We start from the raw sequence: 21,687 nt of genomic DNA, 5'->3' as shown, positions 1-21,687 counted from the left end.
GAAGGTCGGCGGTTCGAATCCCCGCGATGGGGTGAGCTCCCATTTCTCAGTCCCTGCTCCTGCCAACCTAGCAGTTCAAAAGCACGTCAAAGTGCAAATAGATAAATAGGTACCGCTCAGGCGGGAAGGTAAACGGCGTTTCCGTGCGCTGCTCTGGTTTGCCAGAAGCAGCTTAGTCATGCTGGCCACATGACCCGGAAGATGTACGTCGGCTCCCTCGGCCAATAAAGCGAGATGAGCGCCGCAACCCCAGAGTCATCCACGACTGGACCTAATGGTCAGGGGTCCCTTTACCTTTACCTATATGAAAGGTGAGGTTATAAAGTGTGAAGTTTGTTCAAATGCTCTGGTAAAGAGGTGCTCTGTTGAGTATTCTGTTAGAGCGGTTTGCTAAAGTGAGGTTTTCAAGTCTTGGTTTATATATTTGAGTGGAGTTTATATACTGCTAATGAGATATAAGATAAGGTTTATAAGATAGATGTTTTGATGAGTTAGGTGTGCTTTTCCTTAACTTTGTCAGGTTCCACAGATAGTGTTTTGTTTTATAATGTATGGGGCTACATTTAGTTTAAGAAGGTTGAATTGTTTTTTTCTTGTTTTTTTCTTTTTTTAAATAATTTTTATTCATTTTCCAAACAAGTTTTATACAGTCAACAAATTATTTTACACTCATGCTTCAATTTTTGACTTCCCTCAGTTTCTCTGTCAATCTTTCAAAAAAATTCTATTTATTGACGCATTTCTAAACATGATATTGCCTTTCCCCACTCCTTTTTCTCTTACTCTCTTTTTTGCAGTATTTCTTACTATTTCACAGAGTCTCTTCAAAACCAACAAGCATTGTTTGTGCATCACATATATTTTTCAGATATTCTGTAAATTTCCCCCAGTCCTCAATAAACTTTTGGTCTTTCTGGTATCGAATCTTCCCAGTCAATTTGTCTAATTCTGCATATTCGGTCAATTTCCTTCTCCATTCTTCCACAAAAGAAGAATTTTTTTTTTCCTAGGAGCTGGGTTACAGGCTGGATAAACTGTGAGGAAGGGGAAGGTTCAATCTGGCTTCTTGGCACTGAAACTGTTTTCATTGCCCTGGATGTAGTGTGTGAAACCATTGATTCTCCTTGATCTCTCAGCAGCTTTTTCCCTAATGTCTCAACAAATGAAACAGATTTGTAAAAATGTTACATGGAAAAAATATGAGAGACATTACACTTACTTCTGTAAAACAAGAAAATCTTTAATAAAAATTAAAAAAAAACCCCAACAATGCAATCCTCCTCAAGTACCGTATTGGCCCTAATATAAGCCGCACCTGAGTATAAGCTGCACCTATAAAATTGGATTGGGGGGGGGAGAGAAAACAAAGAAAAAAATACCCAAATATAAGCCGCTCCATTCCTCACTGCTCCTGGCTGCATACTGGGGGGTGGGGGCTTCCTGGCTGCATACCATAAGGTCACGAATATAAGCCACACTTTCAACTTTTCACAGTCGGAATTTGGGGGGAAAGTGAGGCTTATATTCAGGCCAATACGGGTTGGGAATTGAAAGCATAATGATACTGCGATTCCTCTCCTACCTGCAGGGTCATTTCCACAGAGTAGCATTTCGGGACTACTGCTTGGTCACTCATCTACTAGGCTGTGGGGTTTGGCAGCAGTCTATCCTGTTTCCTATGCTGTTTAACAGCTCTATGAAACTGATGGGGGTAGTCATCTGGTAATGTGGAACATGGCGCCATCAATATGCAGGGGGAACCCAGCTTTCTCTCTCCCCAGTATGAATGAGGTGAAGCTCTGCAAATGCTGGACTGGTGTCTGGAGGCAGGCTGGATGAGGGCCAATAAACTAAAGCTGAATCCCAACAAGATGAGGGTGCAGCTGATGGATGGCTCTTGTGTCCGGGATTTGGAGGTATGGCCTATGCTAGATGAGGTTGCACACCTCCTGAAGGAACAATTTTGTAGCTTGGGAGTGCTCCTTGATTCTGCACTGTCACTTGAAGCCCAGGTGGCATCAGTGGACACAGCTGCAGCTGTTCCTGGGCCAGGATAACTTAGTAACAGTTATCCATGCTTTGGTAACCTTACATTTAGTATACTGCTTTATACTGTGCTTTATACTGGGCTACTTGTGAAGATAATCCAGAAGTTGCAACTGGTGCAGCATCAGGATTGTGAGTGGTACTTCTGTTTGGGGCCATGTAACACAAAAGCCGCTTTGAGGTTCCCCACTCCCAATCAAGCAGTACATATTTTTTTTGAATTAATAAAATAGACAACGTACACGTACAAACTGCTTTGTCTGCCAATATGATACAACTCAATTCAAGATTTGTTGTTGCCATATAAAGTCCTGAACAACCTGCATTCCACGTACTTGAAGGAGTGCCTCTTCCATTATCTGCCAGACCATGCCTTAAGCTCTGCTGGGAAGGCCTTCCTTGTCCAGTAGTAGCTTGGAAGTCAAACGGAATCCGTTCCGGAAGTCCGTTCTACTTCCAAAATGTTTGGAAACCAAATAGCGGCTTCTGGTTGTCTAGAAGCTGCAGAAGTCCCGTCGGACGTTCGGGTTCCAAAAGAACGGTTGCAAACCGGAACAATCACTTCCAGGTTTGTGGCATTTCGGAGCCAAAATGTCTGAATTCCATGGCATTTGGGATCCAAGGTACAACTGCACTCTCACAGCTAAGCATAGTACATAGTGTGGTGCCGTCTCAGTTGTGGCATCCTGTTTGTGAAACTACCTCCCCCTGGCCTAGAGGCTGGCTCCCTCCTTACTGAATTTTAGGCAGGGATAAAGATATATTTTTTATTTTAAAAATGTAGTTTTAAAGTTTGTATTGATATTGTTTTGCTACAGCTAATTATGATTTTGATTGCCAGACACTTTGAAAGGGCCTTGGTCCTGGAAAGCAGCATAAAAATCCTGTAAATAAATGGTAGGTTGGGCTGGTCTTTAAGAAAAACAAAAATACTTGAAGAACTATGTAGCAGTTCTAACCAAGTTCATACTCACAGCAGAATCACTGAAATAGTTATGCAAGTCCAACAGTCTATGCTGCGTAACACTGAATATCAACCATAACAAAACATCTCAGGATATTTCAACCAAGCCTCAATACCTGCCTCCTACTTATGGTCCCTTTCCATTTTCCTTGCATGTTTATTCTTGTAAATACAATACAACTGTTCCAGTGAGCAGAAGGTACTAAGTTTTAATTTGGAAACTTTTCAAGTCCCCTATTGTGTGATGGCCATAAAGTAAGAGGGTGTGGTATCTCAGAAGGAACTGGCAAACCACCAGACTATGTTCCTCAGTACAACAGCGCTGAAAGAATTCTGGTCCACAGTGTTCAAAACATGATGAATTCCCAGGTACACCATCCCACTTTCCTGGTCCTTAGCCTTAAAAAGACGTCTACGCACCTCTTTCCAGACGAATCAGTGTTAGAAACTGACATATGAAAGCAAGGAGCTAAATTGCACCTAGGTTATGGGTGCAACAACAAAATGTCTAGGTGCGCTTTTCTAACAAGAAGAATACAAAGTTGAAAATGAATGAACTGCAGCTAAACTATTATGTTCATTTTTCACATGGTCTAGTCCTTCCCCTGCCCCACCCCCCCAATAGTCTTAAGAGTCTTTAGAAAGTAGCTGGAAGTGGGGAGACAGGAAATGCTCCTCCTTTCCTTCCACTCTGCCGTTTTAATCTGAAATCTTAGGCACAGTACTGCACCCAGAGATCTGAAAATGCTTGCACTGATGAAATTCCCTGTCGCAAAATGCGCCTAGAACAATGGGAGTTTTGAACACTGAAAGGAATGTGAAGAAACAAAGATATTTATAATACACATGGCTAAAACAAGTGACAGTGCTCATAGCTCACTCCATAAGTGCTCATAGCTCGCCCCACTAACTATGGCATTGGATTCAAAGATTCCAGATCTGTCTATCTCTAGAACTGGGACTTCTGACTGAACACAGGTGGTCAGGCTGAAGCAGAAATATAACATCTTTTAAATGTCAATCACTATCCCACTGCAGCCTTTCTCTCAGTTGCTTCAGGTACAGAGAATTTCTGTCCAATAAACAGTGAAGGGGGGAGAGGCTACGTATTGTTAACCCCTCAAAGAAAGTATAAAAATAAACAGAAGCTTGAAGGTGTATCTATTTACAATAGAACTATCATTACGGAGAGTCTGCCTTTGGCTGCTTATTACCCAGGTGGCCAGTCTGGCTAGCACTCTGTGCATGCTGCTAAACACCTTGGCTTCTTTAGCATTGCTCTATAGGAGGCTGTGCAAGACAAGGATGAAAGAAGCAGTAAGCCTAGCTGCACACAAACTATCTTCATTAATAGGAGACTGACTTCTCTGCAATGTCTGCAAACATAAAGTGCTCCAGACGCATGACCTAATTGTGCCTAATCTATTGGCTAACTGCCAATACCAGCAAGTGCCTCCATTAGGCTATCCTGGCAAGAAAAAAGTGCCTTCCCCAGCAAGAACTGCCTTCACTGGTAACATAGACAGCCATCATCTGTATCTCTGAAAGTATCTTCCATCTCTATTTTGCACAGGAAAATCCATTGACACCTCACTATTTTGCCCTCAAGGCCAAGAACAGTTTAGACTTCAGAGACCAGACTTCAGCCCAGGCCCCCGAATGGTCCATCGTTTTCACTTTAGGAAACCCATCTTGGTCTAGAAATCCCATCTCAACCTAATTTATGGTACAGAACTCTATGGTGGCCTACAGTGGTCTAAACCACTGAGCCTATTGGGCTTGATGATCAGAAGGTCAGTGGTTCGAATCTGCATGACAGGGTGAGCTCCCGTTGCTCTGTCCCAGCTCCTGCCAACCTAGCAGTTTGAAAGCATGCCAGTGCAAGTAGATAAATAGATACCACTGTGACAGGAAGGTAAATGGCATTTCCGTGCGCTCTGGTTTCTGTCACAGTGTCCCGCTGCGCCAGAAGCCGTTTACTCATGCTGGTCACGTGACCCGGGAAGCTGTCTTTGGACAAACACCAGTTCCCTCGGCCTGAAAGCGAGATGAGCGCCACACCCCATAGACACCTTAACCGTCAAGGGGTCCTTTACCTTACCTTACCTTTTAGATTCCACATCATTGCCACTCCGTTGAAGAAACATTTCAGTGAATGCTTACTAAGTCCGTTGAAGAAACATTTCAGTGAATGCTTACTAAGTGGAATTCAGAAGTTGCATGTAGCCACAATGCATACCTTCGCTTTCAATCCAATCCCTCTGTTCAAAAGCCTGTGAAACTCAGGAAACCCACTCCTACTCTCTTTGGAACAGGTAACTATTGGTACCTCAACTTTTATTTCTCTCTACTCCATTTCTCAGATCTCAATGCCTTTTCTCCCTTTGTGTGGTCTAAACACTTGCCATTTGCATCTCAGCTTCTCCTGGTACATCAGGGCCTTCAGTCTGATAGATCCATAGTGCCACACCCTGCTCCTTACACAGCCACAGTAATATTACCTTCCTCTGTCTCCATCCCTATCCCAGAAACAGGCAAAGTGTCTGTTGTTGGTCCAGGCAGAATAGAGTTAGTGAAGCCCAATTATAATTTCTACGCCAACAAATTTACTCTCTGTGTTTACGGAAGAAACAAACATTACTTTCTTTCATGCCCTTAAACACGACTGCTAGATATTTCACAGTCATTACATATCACAAGCTTGTAAAGCATGAAGTTTTCTTTATGCATTTGTTTATATTAAAGGCAAGACAATACAGCTTGAAACAAGAGCTTGAAACAAAGCTTTGAAAAGCTAAATTTAAAAATGGATTCAAATGAATTCAAAGCAGCTCAGAGAAAGAATTCTTCTTCATGAGACACAGCAAAGAAGCAGCTTTTGAAATAAGCATGACAAATTAGCAAGATGCAAGTAGGTTTCCCATCCCAAACAATCACACCACTGTTGCCCTTCCTACCCTCTTTTCTAGGAAAACACAACAAAATATTAAAACATCCCACACTGCTTCTGGCACAACAGGACACCGTGGTGGAAACCAGAGCACACGGAAATGCCGCTTACCTTCCTACCACAACACTACCTATTTATCTACTTGCACTGGCATGCTTGCAAACTACTAGGTTGGCAGGAGCTGGGACCTCGTCATGGGGATTCGAACCGCCGACCTTCTGATCAGCTAGCCCAAGAGGCTCAGTGGTTTAGACCACAGTGCCATCCGCATCCCTATAATCAAGTGTAACACCAACCAAACAAGACTCCTGGTAGTATTTAAGTGTGTTGCTGTGTGGTATAGAGAGGGTCATTATCCCACATACAATAAGGTCTCTAGCCAAATGCAAACTACCAAGGAAGGCAATGAGGGAGCTCAAGTGAATCCACAACTAGCTATCTTTGAAGCCAATCCAAATGACCACTCCACCCGATCCAATAGTCCACTCCTATTCAGTAATCTATCTGCTGTGAGAGAACATATTCTATATCCCGAATATTAATTCTGTATTAATCAGATATATGAATAACGCCCCCAAAGACAAACAATGTGGGCATTTAATACATTCAATAAGTCACCCTCCTACACATGTATGTTCCAGACAGCAGTGATATATAACCAAGATGATTGACAGTAAAGTGGAAGTGCCTGCTTTTAAAAAAACAACCATATTGTATCGTGCTGGTTTGCCCTCCTTTAATAGGTGTAGAAGCTCAGACAAAACTTTGTTACTCAGCAAAGGTTTAACACATGGCACAACTGGAATGGAATCTTGGTTTATACATCACTGCATTATCTATTTGCATGAGGCTTTCCCACAAAATTGTGCCCAATGCAACTGATAGAATATAAAATGAATAATAACAATTTTAAAATATCAGAAACAATTAAAAGCAATCATAATATTAATAAGTAAAAGCCAAACGAAAAAAATCAATACATACAGTACTTTATTGAAATTATAAATATAAGCTAACTCAACTAAACAGTTTAAACTGAACAACATTGTATAAAACAATAAAAATTAACTAACCTAATTTAATGGCTTGCATTTGATGAATACTTTTCAAAGGTGAGCAACACCCACATCTTTAGGCATTGACAGAGGCTCTTCAGTATAAATGATACTCAAGAAGGGTTGCAGCTTTTCCGTGATGTTATGGGGAGGGTACATATTGAGAATTTTTTCTGCCTCTCGTGTAATTCTAGCTCCTCCAAGGTCACCCAATGAAACTGAGTGGCAGACTGCAGATTCAGGGTGGACAACAGTACATACTTCTTCACAAAACGTACAATTAATTTATGGACTTGAAAGCCACAGGATGTGCTGACGGGAGATTGGCTTAGATAGCTTTAAAAGAGGATTAGACTAATTGGGGACAGAGAGGGGAGATAGAGCTCTATTAGCCATGACTGCTAAATGGAACCTCCATGTGCAGAGGCAGCATCCCACTGAAAACCATTTGCTGGAGGGAAAACTATCAGGAAGGAGTATTTCCTTCTTGCCTAGCCATGGGTTTCCCAGGGTCATCTGGCTGACTATTATAGATAGACCCTTGGACCAATTCAACAGGAATCCTATTGCATTTTTAAAACTTTTGGTTTGTATGAACATGGCTCTTCTTCTATATATATTCTTTCAAATATGGCATATTTTGAAGTGTCAATTATATTTCCATATTTGTTTGCATACAAACCAATATAGGAATGAGTTTTGGAAATACCAAAGAAAAATGTTCCTTCTTACAAAAGACAAAAAGAATAGTATGTTATAGTAGGATGGAGTTTCCTTCACTTCAGAAGAGATACTGCATTATCTTCTGACATGTAGCTGGGCCAAGAGGAACAGGGTGGCACCTATGAGACGGAATGTCTATTGACAACACTGAACAGGAATGTTTCTGTTGTTGCAAGGATGCTTCTGTTATTGGGACCAGGTCACAATAACTACTGAACAAAGATATAAAACTATTGTTAAACAGAGCAAGAATTTCATTAGATAAATAAAACCAAGCCTTTAGATGTAACTTTGGAAGAACAGTTTGCAGTGAGATAAATAAATTAGGAAAAGAGATCTTGCTAGCCAACGTTTTTGTTTGTACCACCTTACTGGAGCATTTCAGGTTACTACTAAGCTAAGACAGAATCAAACATACTTGGGATTGCAACAATCAGACCACAAAGTCAAAAAATATGATATACTTTCATTGTTAATTACAAAACACCATAATCTCAAGTATGCCTGTAAGCATGATCATTTGCTTTGAAATGTGTATTTTAAGCCCTTCTTTGACAAAACTAATACAAGTGTGGATAAGTTACTTACTTATCACTACACGAAACAATAATGCTGACCCAGTAATTTATTAAGTGTTTCACCCAAAAATTGATACAGAAGACAATTTCAATCCACGAAGAGACATGTAGGCAGCATGCCTTATTTCTCTGAATTAAGCTGCTCAGAAATCGATGGGATTTAAGTTCACGTTCAAAACAAGTTTTTTTAAAAAAACAGGGGTGCTACTGAAAAATGAAGATCCCTTCTGAATCCACAATTTCTGTCAAATAAAATACCAGAAAACAAAATGGAACTTGAAATATGTAGCGATCATGTCTCCATGTGTGAACCCCTTCCAGCGTATGGATATACCTGCATACTGGGAGGCATTTCACCCAAGCAAGCCAAAGGCCTCTGCTAAAACCACCCCTGCATGCTTTGCTGGGTGAGGGATCTTAACTTTATAGAACTGACACACCATGCGACTCATAGCACTGAATGAAGAGGTCCAAGCTTTAGTTGTCCTAAGCTGGTTGAACAGCTAAGTAAAAAAATTCCTTCAAGAAAATTATTTCCCAACCTTATCACCCGTGCGATAGGTACATGAAATCAATAAATACTTTTGTTGATCTATAAGCCTGCAGCGATAAAAATTTCTAGCCCTGCTCAACAATTCATGTTAAGAACGAACAGCAGTTGATCCCTTCAGAAAGCGTGCTGACAAAAGAACACCAAATATAAGCAGGAACAACATGACCTCAACAGCCAGAGCACTAGAATCAAATTGTGTCACAGAAAACAAATTAACTGTCTGCCCCCCGCAAAAAAAGTAATAAAAAGCAAAAGAAGAAATTAAACCCATCCTTCTCCAGGGAGCAAAGACAATGAAAACTTAAAGTCTGCCACTATACACCAATATTTTCAACAATGATCAGAGGCACTTCACACATTACAGCAAATATAAGGTGCCCAACTTTGAGTTGACCATATCACTTCTGCAACATCTGAAGTACTTTTGTGTAACTGAACACATGCAAAAAATAAGTTTTTAGGATTCTCAGCCAATCATGTGGCTTCCAGGGGCATGACTGCAAGGGATTTTCAGAGACATGTTGCATAAGAATGAATGAATTTACTTTATTACGGTCACAGACCAGCAGAAGCAAAACGTCTAAATAAATAGCATAACATCTCTAAGCAGATAATTATTAAATTAATTGGGAACAAGAACCAAACGTAGATTAAAACATATACCTAGAATACTTGATTAAGCATAGGCAATGGATGAATAAAAACCAATAAGGAAAATTTAAAGGAGATCAGTTAAAAAAGAACAGCTGTATGGGGTGGGGCCTCAGAAGTGCAGCTCTAACAATATGGGCCTTTTATTTAGGACTGATTTGTAGCATAGACCATCCTTCGACGAATATCTATCATGGCAGCGCAAAATCTGGCGACTAAATATGTGACTTCTGGGCGATCGTCCTGTACTAATACGGAGATGTAGTGTTGTTCTGAACGCCCAGGGAACTTATATAGGATGGGCTGGATAAACCTAGCTTGAATGTCTATGTAATACTGGCAATGAAGAAGGGCATGCTCCGTTGTTTCCTGCTGCCCAGAGCCACATGGGAATTTCCTCTCCTCATATGGTATCTTCCTATAACTGCCTTCCTGAACTGCTGAAGGGAAGGCCTGACAACGTGTCAAGGCGAAAGCCCTTCGTTGTTTTGGTATTTCAAGATTAGCTATGTATGGCATTTGGGAAGTGGAGTATCTTCTAGTTTCGCTAATTAAAAATTTGGGGGACCTGGCAAAGAAAGAAGAAGACCACACGCTGTTTGATAATGGTTTTTGCTTGCTCGTTCCCCATGTTAAGTAAGAACTGTGGATTGAATCCTAGAGTTGTTATTATATTATCCACTGCTCGTTTCCATATTGATTGGAAATGTCTTTTAATAGTCAAGGAAGCAAGACCGCTGGGAAGAGAGGCTAGTCTCAGCCAATAATTGCATAAGAGACATTACCAAAGATGGGTGTGTGGGAAGTAGCCCTCATTTAGCACTGTTTATCTAAAATCAACTCTTTGCATATAAAAAATGTGGCAACTTTTTGCAAACCTAACCAATACAAATGTGTACAGGAAGCTGAAAGTTAAATTTCTACTGTGCACTGCATCCTTTCTGAAGTTCCATTTACGATGGAAATGATGTCTGCGATAAAAGTAGCCAATAATATTCCCAACTGAAAACTATCTGTTCTTAACACTATAGTCTGAAACACATATTTGTGATAAACAGTAATATATTTTTTGGCCTATCAGTACAGTGGTACCTCTGGTTACGTACTTAATTTGTTCTGGAGGTCCGTTCTTAACCTGAAACTGTTCTTAACCAGAAGCACCACTTTAGCTAATGGGGCCTCCCGCTGCTGCCGTGCCAACGCCACGTGATTTCTGTTCTCATCCTGAAGCCCGAGGTATTCTTTCTGGGTTAGCGGAGTATGTAACCTGAAGCGTATGTAACCCGAGGTACCACTGTACTACATATATATAGCATTCACTGCCTGTGGTTAGTACAAATGCAAGATTACTGTAATTAGTGCAATATAAAAGTATATAACTATTACATAATGAATTTGCTTTAACTACTGTGGGTATCACATAGCTTGGTTTCCACAGCAACCAACACTGCAGAATGATAACTGTATCTAAAAAGAATGAAAGACAGGTCATTATATAACTCTCACCAGCAGTGCAAGATACTTCATAGATAGTTAATAACCAACTTTCAGTTTGGGAAACATAAGTTCCCAGGCAACAGACTTTTTTTTACTTCATCCAGAGTTTTATTATCAGAAAATTAATACACACAAAAATGACCGCTTCTAATTCAGTTCTGGTTTTCTTAATCCTTAAAAAGAGATGCCAGCTATACTGCACATTCATTCTACTATTTTTGATATCTTGTATTGTGAAAAACTAATAAGCAAAATCCAGCTTGGACCAAAAATATACTCAGTAGACTAATATTGCAGATCAGATCCAAGTGCTCTTGAAGACAACTGATTTTCTAGATCCATTCAAACTGGGGTTTATGTGTCCTTTGTTAACTTTGCAGTGGTTCCAGTCCTACTTGAATGAGCATTTCCAGAGGGCGCTACTTGGGAGAGTGCTCTTCAGCCCCATGGAGCCTTCTATGTGCGGTTCCTCAGAGTTCGATTTTACCCCCTATGCTATTTAACATCTGCATGAAACAGCTGAGTGAATTCATACAGACTTTGATAATTACGCTGTCAGTAACATGTAAATGACACACAGCTCTGCCTCTCCTTTACATCTAGCAGGCTTGGCTATAAATGTGCTGGATTGTTGTCTTGTCTTGGTATCTAGATGAGAGCCAATAAACTGAAGCCCAATCCAGGTAAAACTGAGGCACTGTCAGTGGGAAATGGCCTGCTCTACTGGGAAGTAGAAGAGAAGCTGGGATTTCAACCATTGGAACTGTGTGAATTTTTATTTTATGGAGTCCGCTTTAGCTATTTGCTTATATTTTGATTTAGGCTAGTACATGTTGTGAGTTCTTGGAATAGAAAAGTGTAAAAATTCAAAGAGACAGAAATAGCTTCCCTTCCCACCCAAAAAAAACAAAACAATCCAGAGTAATGTATTGCAGAAAAGTTTGCTAAACAAATGATTGTTGTTGACAATGTTTGCTGAATAAGATGTTTTGCATGCAATGACATCTTCAGCCGTAGTAATATGAAGAAGAATTTGGTTCCAATTTCCATTCCCGGCCTCAAAGCTGAAAGGCTCCTCACATGAATCCATGTAAAGTCCTACATCTATATTAGGCACTCCATATAGGACACTTGAACCATGGCAATTTACCACAACCTATCCCAAACATAGAATATATGCAGCATACCATCACTTGTCAAGTAGGATTGTTTCTCATTTATCAGTGTAAACATGCAGCTGTACTTCAGAATCACTATTTAGAAAGTTGAGATAAAAGCAGCATAGCGCAATAGATATCAATCTACAGGAAGACTTCAGAAAAAGAAAGATCAACTAGAAGAAACTGATGAGGGAAAAACATACCCACAGTAGACTGGAAATATGCTGAGAACTTGGAATACAGGTAAGAATCCCTCAAATCCCGAGATGTTAATACACTGTAAGTCAAAGTGAATTGTATGTTGTATATTGTTTATGTAAGATGCCTAAAGAGCATTGCTGATCGATGGGTTATAAATGTAATTATTATTAATTTATAAACCACCAATCAGCAAAGTTCTCTGGGCAGCTTACATAAACAATATACAAAATACAATTCCCAACACAATAAATAAAATAAAGTAAAACTCTGCAAAACTTGACTAAAATCAGCATAACCCCCAGCAGCAACAATACTTAAAACCAGCCAAACAAAAAACAAAAAAACCAGCAACGGGAAACTTGGTGCAAGAACTAAAACAATACATAAGATTGTAAATAAAAGGTCTGGGAGAACAGGAACTGGTCTTCACTTGGCACCTAAAAGATCACAGTATACATACCAGGGCAGTGCCCATTTGCCAAAGTTTCTTTTAGACCAAAGAAGAAAAACAGAGCTGAGAAACTGTTTTTATACAAGAGAGAGAGAAAGGGCAAGAAGGGTAAATGATTCACTTCACACTATGTCTCTGATCCTAAAAAACAGAACAGAGAAACCTAATTTAACGTCATGCTATTCTGGAAATACCACAGATCCTTAAGCTATTTATCCAGAAAAAACTTTTCTGGATAACAAACTTTTCAGATTTATTACAGTATAAATCATGGTTTAGGTCCTAAATTGCCACCACTCCCCTCAATATCCCAGGGGCCAACCAATTCACAGCAGCAAGGTTTCAGGGGGCTGCAGAGGAAAAGGGGGCAGGAAAGCCCTGCTCCATTAACATGGATCCAAGCCAAAGTATTTAAAATAGAAAACAGGACCACTCCCATGCTAACAGGATAAAATAGAATCACACACTCAATCTAGTTATCTGAAAACACTAGTCAAATCCCCAACATTATTTCATCATTTACTACTGCAGAGTGCTCCACAATTCCCCATTCATACCCACTGGCCCCACCAAAGCAGCAGCCATACTTGGTACCTAGAACCTCTGGCTCCTCGCAGCATCCTCTGGCTGGGAGAAATTGCTAAAACTACCCTGAGTCGGGAACTCACAAATACAGGACACATTTTCTCTGGCTCTTCAGCTGTTCCTGGCTGTGTTATATTGCTTCTCCCAGTTACAGAAATACTATTAGAAAAAGCAAAGTAGCAAAGCCAAGCAAGTTCTGGACCTTAAGAACATCCAGGAGGAGGACAAAACAGTTCCCTGTGGCATTCTGCAATGTGCTGAACAGCCATTAGAACAGGACTTGAGTTCAAATACCTATTTACTCATAAAACTCACTGACAGGCCACAGGCAAGTCACCAGCTCTGAGCCTAACTAACATACCTCACAACGTTGTTTGGAAAACTTGATACTACCATCCACATACCATTCTGGACACCCTAATAATAATAATAATAATAAAAAATTTTATTTATATCCCGCCCTCCCCAGCCGAAGCCGGGCTCAGGGCGGCTAACAACAATAAAACAGTACAAAAGTACAACATAAACAACATTCTAAAATCATTCATTATAAAAATTAATTAATTCAAGCCACTGGCAACCATTGGGCCAGAGCTCTGCGAAGATTGCCGAGGGAGGGAGTCAGGCTGTGCCCTGGCCAAAGGCCTGGTGGAACAGCTCTGTCTTGCAGGCCCTGCGGAAAGATGTCAAGTCCCGCAAGGCCTTGGTCTCTTGTGACAGAGCGTTCCACCAGAAACAGAAAGATAGGGCACAAATGTAACAAATAAAGAAACTTCTGCAAAGTCTGTAATAACCCACACTTCAAATGACCTGATATATGCTCTCCCCCCCCCCCCGCAACCCGGGATGCTTATCTTTCTCACAGAAGCACACTTGTCTTTTTTGCCACCGTTCGCAGAAGCTACATACTTCTGAAAACACTTCCATGTTTTGTTGCTTTTAAATTTGCTTTTAAACAGTGTCTGCAATATGGTCAATTCATTTCCAAAATGGTTACTTTTCCCCCCAGGAAAGTGATTCACTGTAAAGGTGTTCGCTGAACACACTTTTGAAGATGTCAAAGTACAGGATTCACAGGACAATGTAAAAGTTTCAGTTCCATCTATCACGTCCACGAAACTTCCTCCAGAACAATCTACATTCCATCTTCTCATTTTCAACAGTATGATGGCAAGTTTATTTCCTGGGAATGAATTCATCCGCCTCTGAGCAAGTCTTCCTGCTGATAATATATTATCAACACTTCATAGGACTGTTTATTTCACTTCCAACTTCCTTCACTCTGCTTCAGATTCCACTAACGTGCAAACAGCGTCTTTTGCCCTCTGCACAGCGCAAGACCCAGACGCAAGATAAATGGTTAGAGCAGTTGCTATATTCCAGTTACACACAACTATAAAACATGCAGACAATAGGATGATAAATATTAAACAGCACCCTCCTACGAAGATTATTTTTAAAGCCTCCGGAGCACTTTTATAGTAACTTCCTTGTGGGCTAATGTCGAGTTAAAAGTCTGGGATTGCCGGGAAAGCTTCACACGCTTGCCTCAGTTCCGCATTGCTGCTTCTACTCCTTTTGACTAGTAATTCAAACACAGAAAAAGAGAGAGGACCAGAGCTGCCTGCCGACACATCTGGTTCTTCTGCAGGAATAAGTGGATGAGCGATGAAAGAGCCAAGAGAACTGCATTGACAGCCTTCCCACTCCATTTATTTTTTACAAGCCGTTTAAGACGTGTAAAAAAAACCAACACATTGCAAATGGGTAAGATAAATGAGGAGTTGGCCCAAGGGGGGCTTTGAAACTGAAACTGAAATCCTAAGCTCTTCATTAATGCTCCACTCAAAGACAGGAATTGAAAGGGTGCAACACTGGCTACATTTCAGTGTAGATACAGCAAGGGTGTTCAGAAGGCTTCCTAAACAGTGTGATTTAACAGTTAGACTTGGGAGACCAGAGTTCGAATCCCCACTCAGCAAGGAAGAGCACTGGGTGATCTTGGGCCAGTCACCAGCCCTACCTCACAGGGTTGTTAATGAGGATGAACTGGGGAGGAGAACCATGTACACAGCCTTGAGCTCCTTAGGAGGAAAAAAGTGATGTATAAATATAATTAACAATAATAATAATGACCAAACACTGCAAAGAACTGAAGAATGGAAGACAGTAATTCTCCCGGCACACCAGGACTGAAACCACAATGTATATGAAGGACTACACATGTGCAATGGATTTTATATTTATAAAATGTAACACAGGCGCTGTTTGTAAGGAGGAAAAAATGTCTCTTAAACAAGAGATGATGCGGCTACGAGAGGAAATGATCGACATATGTTTGCAACAGCAGCGGGAAACCTGATTTTATGAAATTGTATTAAATTGAAGTAATTTGGTTTGGTAATAATCTGGAAAATTAGTAAAATAATTGGGGGGGGCCACCAATTGGGGGGGGGCAGACCAAACTCTGTCAAGTGTTCCCTATTATGCAGCGCTTAGGGTAAAACGCCACTACTTCTCCCACCTACACATCCAAAGGTACGTCAGATCTTAAGTTCAGCGATAACTAGCACTAAAAGCCTTCCCAGTTTTCATCCTGCACACACCTCACCGCAGGACAGAACCTCCTGAGTGTTACCTGAGGCCAACTCGGGTCCTCGGATGTTGTGGGACTACAACTCCCATCCTGGCAGCTAGGGGGGGTGTTATTGGGTTATTGTTTTTATTTTGATTTTATATATTGTGATCTTTTCTGTGAACATCCCTGAGACCTCCAGGTATAGAGCGGTATATAAATTCAATGAATCAACAAGCAAACAAACATCTGAGGACCCACGGTTGAGAAAGGCTGGTTTTAGGAGGCTTTCTTCCCTTCCCCTCATCCCCACCACCCCCAAGATCCCCCCCCCCCAAAGCTCCATCCTTGGAGAGACCAGCAGCTCCCCCGCCCCTTGGCTTCTCCCCCCCCCCAACTGAGGACCACTTTACACGCGTCACACCCCAACAAGAGCTCGCTCTCGCGAAACACGCGTCTCCCGCTCCACACGTGACGCCGACACCCCCCTCCTCCCGGAGCAGAGGCGAGACCCGAGGGATCCGTTCCGTGCCCTGCATTTAATGGTCTTTTACTCCTTTCGCCTCCCTCACCCGCAGGAGATGCCGGCGCCGAAGATCCGCATCCCCGCCCCCGCGCCACCAACTCGGGGCCAACTTCGCGCGTCGCAGCGGGCGAAAGGAGCGAGACACGCGTCCGCCGTTCCACACGTGACGTCAACGCGTCCTCGTCCCTGCGAGCCTCTGGGGAACCGCAGCGAAGATTCCCTCCCTCAGCGCTGAGGAAGCCTCGGCGGCTCCCCCGTTTCCTCCTCCGGCGGCGGCGGCGGGGATGCTCCAACCCCCCGGCGGCTTCCCTCACCCGCTGCTTCTCACCTGTCCCCGGGGCCGGGCTGTCGGAAGCAGCCGCAGAAGCCGCTCCACCCGCTCCGCCTCCGCTTCCCCTTCTGCCGCCGCCGCCGGCCACGTCCGCCGCCTCCGCCTCGCAGCGCCCCGGGGCCGGCGGCGAAGGCGAGGAAGCAGCGCGGGCGGCGGCGGCGGCGGCGGCGGCATCCGCCTTCGGCAACAGCAGCAGCAGCAGGAGCAGCGGCAGCAGCAGGATCCCTCCCGGCCGCGCGGCTCTCCTTACGGCGGCGGTGGGGCAGCAACGGTTCATCGGCGCGGCGGCTCGGCTCGGCTCAGGCGACGGGCTCCTTCGTCGTCGCCTCAGCTCGCGAGGATGCCGCCCGCGCCGCCGCCGAAGCCCCGCCCCCCGCCGGGAGGGGGCCCCTCGCGCTCCGCTGACGAAAGCAGCCGATGCGGCGGTTGCTGCCCGCTCGCGCCGCCGAGGCCGCTACTCCGCATGCGCGCCGCCACGCAGGCGGTGGGGCGTGCGCAGTAGCGGCGAGCGAAGTCGCGCCTGCCCTTACGGCTTGAAGGGTCTCTCTCTCTTATCAAGGGAAAGGAGCAAGGCAAGAAGGGGCGGCTGGGTGCGGCGAAGCTGGGAACGAGATGGCGTTGTTTTTTGGGGGTGAGCACGCTCACGGGCATCCCTTTGAATGGGAAGCTGCCACGTGGGGATGCGCATGCTCAGGAGCATCGCTGTCTTATTGACTCCTGCCACGTGGTCTGAGCATACTCAGGGCCAGCGCTTTATTTTTATTTTTTTATTTTGAAATAATTTTTATTTGGTTTAACAAATATAAAATCATAACAATATAACCATATATAGCCATATTTAAAGATTCCTCCAAATCTCTGGACTTCCCACCTTCCCCTCCATGAGTCTATTACTCAGTTTACTGTTATTATTATTATTATTATTATTATTCACACACATACTGAGTAATACACACTGAGTTATACACACACACAAAAACAACTGAGTAATATGCAGTTGAAAATGTAATATGTTACATATATATATTAGACACACACAGGGACGCGGACTTAGAAAAAATATTGGGGGGGCCCGGGAAAGCTCATGAATAATAAATAAGCTCATGAATATGCAAATAAAGTGGCTCCGGCCCTAAATAGGGCAAGCCACGCCCCCCAGCCAGCCGATTGGCTGGCTGGGAGGTGTGGCCAGTCGGGATTCCCCTGTTCTCGAGGGATTTCCGGCCGGGGCTCTCCGATTAGGGCGCGCGGCTGGCTGGCTGGCTGGCGAAGGAGCAGGTGGGGAGGAGGCGGGGGACGGCGGCGGCGCTCTGCTGGAAGGGCATGGAGTCGGCGCCTATGGACACACACACACATATATATATGTAATATATATTTAAAATACTCATTTTACATCCTTAAGATATCAGTGACTTCCCTTCTCTCTGTTGTTCATTTTACATATCATGAATCCCTGTATATTTTACAAAAACTATACCATTCAGTATTCCATTATTGCATTCACACAGAGAGAGAGTGCTTTTTTTCTTTAAAAAATGTTTAGGGGTACTCTCATTTTCCTACACATAATGTAATATTGCCCCTCAATGAGGCCAAAGTTCAATTCACAAAATGTTTAGGGGTATGTTGTGGCGATCACACAGGGTCCCCAGACGTTTCACCTTCTATTGATCCCTGTGCCACCACTTTATTTCTCGCTTCCGCCACCCAGGCCCTACCTGGTACAATTCTGAGTCCAGTCAGGGTTAAATTGGAACATAAACTTCTGTTTATTTATTGCAGTTTAACAAGCGTGTGGTTTCATAAATGGTATTGGTCAATTACTATCATGGGGTGCCTATCCAGACCTATAACTTCCACTACCTGCTCTCACTCCCTAAACCACCTCTCAGATATTTACTTGTCTTCCTAGCTCCTAACTGTTCCTGACTCAGCTTATTTCGCTACCCTAACTCAACCTGCCCCCAGACTCTTATCCCAATTCACTCCCACTCCAACCAACCTCCCAACGAACTCTTCCTTCACCCCTCCCAGAGCTGGTTTTATAGTCCCTCTGACTCCACCCCCCTGGGTTCTGATTGGGTAACCTGTTTAACTATTTCACCTCCAGCACTCTCATATGTTAACATATGTGTACCCCGTGTCCCCCCAGAAAAAAGCACTATGTGTTTGTGTATATATATAATTTGGTTCTTTGGTTGGGACCTCGCTCTTTTTCGATTTTGGGGCCGCAGTTGTGGCATACAGAAATAACCTTTTTTGACACCTGGGAATTTCAGTCTGAATTATCCCCAACAGGGTTTTTTTTTGAGGGGGGAGTAGTTTTAAACATTTTTTTCAATTTATTGTGGATCATTTCCCAATACGGTGGAATCACTTTTCATTAAGTGCAGGGGTGGGCCAGAAGGATTATGGTAATTCTTTTTCCTTTTGCGGGGAAGTACATTCCACCACAGGTATGCGGGTGGCGCTGTGGGTTAAACCACAGAGCCTAGGACTTGCCGATCAGAAGGTCGGTGGTTTGAATCCCCGCGACGGGGTAAGCGCCCGTTGCTCGGTCCCTGCTCCTGCCAACCTAGCAGTTCGAAAGCACTTCAAAGTGCAAGTAGATAAATAGGTACCGATCCGGCGGGAAGGTAAACGGCGTTTCCGTGTGCCGCTCTGGTTCGCCATAAGTGGCTTAGTCATGCTGGCCACATGACCCGGAAGCTGTACGCCGGCTCCCGCGGCCAATAAAGCGAGATGAGCGCCACAACCCCAGAGTCGGTCACGACTGGACCTAATGGTCAGGGGTCCCTTTACTTTTACCTTTACATTCCACCACATCTAATACTCAAGTTTTAGCCCTGCCAACTTGATACTACAGATCCCATTTTTATGGACTTCTTCAAAGAAGTTTCTCTGTGCCACTGTAACAATTTGTCCGTATTTTCCCACAAGAAAAAACGGTTTCATGAGAGGGCATCGTGTGTACTGTACAAGCTAATCCCTAGTTCCTGTTTATCCAGAAGCAGGTCCTTCTTCTTTGAATGAGGCTCCTTTCCAAAATAAAGGTGTGCATCGAATTGCAGTCAGTTTTCAAATGAACGGCGAATGGAGAACTGCAAAATCATGCATCGCTTTGAAAAAGACTGTGTATTCTATTTACTGCATGTAAGAGCGTCGTTTACTGGAGGCATTGTGATCAAAATGCAATCAAGCTAATCAGAAGTTTTTTAAAAAGAAAACAATGGGCTGCTAAAACTGATGCCTTGTTATTGAGTACCTTCTGAATTCAAAGCAACAGAATCAAATGTGTGTGTGTGTGTGTGTGTGTGTGTGTGTGTGTGTGTGTGTTTCCCAGTTTCCAACTAGCACTATAAAATACTGGTTGCGTTGCCATTTGTGTTGCCAGCCTCCAAGTCTGCTCTCCGGCTTACTTAAGGACTCTTATAAATCCAGATGGTTCTAACTCTTACATGGCAAAATCAGAACTATTGGTATTTACTAATTATTTATACTTTTCAGATATATACATTTCACTGATTTTACATTCATTTTGACATTTTAAATCTTGACTTCCTTCCCCCTCTTTCTACGGTCCCTTAAATTTATTTTTAATATCTTCTGCATATCCAAATTCACTTAACTTAACTTACTCTTTTATTTATCTTCTTTATATATGTATACTCTTATATTGTTGTTGTTTAGTCATTTAGTGGTGTCCGACTCTTCGTGACCCCATGGACCAGAGCACGCCAGGCACTCCTGTCTTCCACTGCCTCCCGCAGTTTGGTCAAACTCATGTTTGTAGCTTCGAGAACACTGTCCAGCCATCTCATCCTCTGTCGTCCCCTTCTCCTTGTGCCCTCAATCTTTCCCAACATCAGGGTCTTTTCCAGGGAGTCTTCTCTTCTCATGAGGTAGCCAAAGTATTGAAGCCTCAGCTTCACAATCTGTCCTTCCAGTGAGCACTCAGGGCTGATTTCCTTCAGAATGGAGAGGTTTGATCTTCTTGCAGTCCATGGGACTCTCAAGAGTCTCCTCCAACACCATAATTCAAAAGCATCAATTTTTCGGCGATCAGCCTTCTTTATGGTCCAGCTCTCACTTCCACACATCACTACTGGGAAAACCCCCATAGCTTTAACTATATGGACCTTTGTTGGCAAGGTGATGTCTCTGCTTTTTAAGATGCTGCCTAGGTTTCTCAGTGCTTTCCTCCCAAGAAGCAGGCGTCTTTTAATTTCGTGGCTGCTGTCACCATCTGCAGTGATCATAGAGCCCAAGAAAGTAAAATCTCTCACTGTCTCCATTTCTTCCCCTTCTATTTGCCAGGAGGTAGCTCCTGGTTATTACAATCCTGCCAGTGTTTTATAAGAAGTTTGTTATCTTGATTTCTTATTCTTCCGGTAAGTTTTGCCATTTCTGCATATTCCATAAGTTTTTGTATCCATTCATCCTTGCAGCAATGATAATATATTAGTTTAAACATAAAGGACTAGAAATTTTTGTATACTGTGTGCATTTTAAAGAAAGATGCCTCTTCTGAGTACACAGCACATTGGTCTTTTAAATCAGTCTTGCAATCAGACTTAAAATCTCACCTGTAGTGGCTGATTGCTGCATTTCAGTCTATTCCCTCTAACCAAGATTGCAAAAGGAGGGAGATACCTCTGGAATCGAATATCCAGATGATTTGTTGTTTTGTTTAGTCGTGTCCGACTCTTCGTGACCCCATGGACCAGAGCACGCCAGGCACTCCTGTCTTCCACTGCCTCCCACAGTTTGGTCAAACTCATGCTGGTAGCTTCGAGAACACTATCCAACCATCTCGTCCTCTGTCATCCCGTTCTCCTTGT

At 43.0% G+C, this 21,687-nt stretch overlaps 1 protein-coding gene across 1 annotated transcript in view; it reads right to left on the bottom strand.

Annotated features, from left to right (window-relative positions):
- Positions 1 to 17,165, bottom strand: part of STIM2 (stromal interaction molecule 2) — a 72,322-nt gene extending 55,157 nt beyond the window's left edge. The window contains exon 1 of the mRNA XM_081207689.1: positions 16,844 to 17,165. Within this exon, the coding sequence (XP_081063815.1) occupies positions 16,844 to 17,123 (280 nt within the window). The 5' untranslated portion in view covers positions 17,124 to 17,165. The remainder of the gene's footprint in view (positions 1 to 16,843) is intronic.
- Positions 17,166 to 21,687: the final 4,522 nt, after the last annotated feature.

Source organism: Podarcis bocagei, assembly GCF_964188305.1.
Source record: "Podarcis bocagei genome assembly, chromosome: 9".
NCBI lineage: Eukaryota > Metazoa > Chordata > Lepidosauria > Squamata > Lacertidae > Podarcis > Podarcis bocagei.
This window is presented reverse-complemented; position numbering and strand designations above follow the sequence as displayed.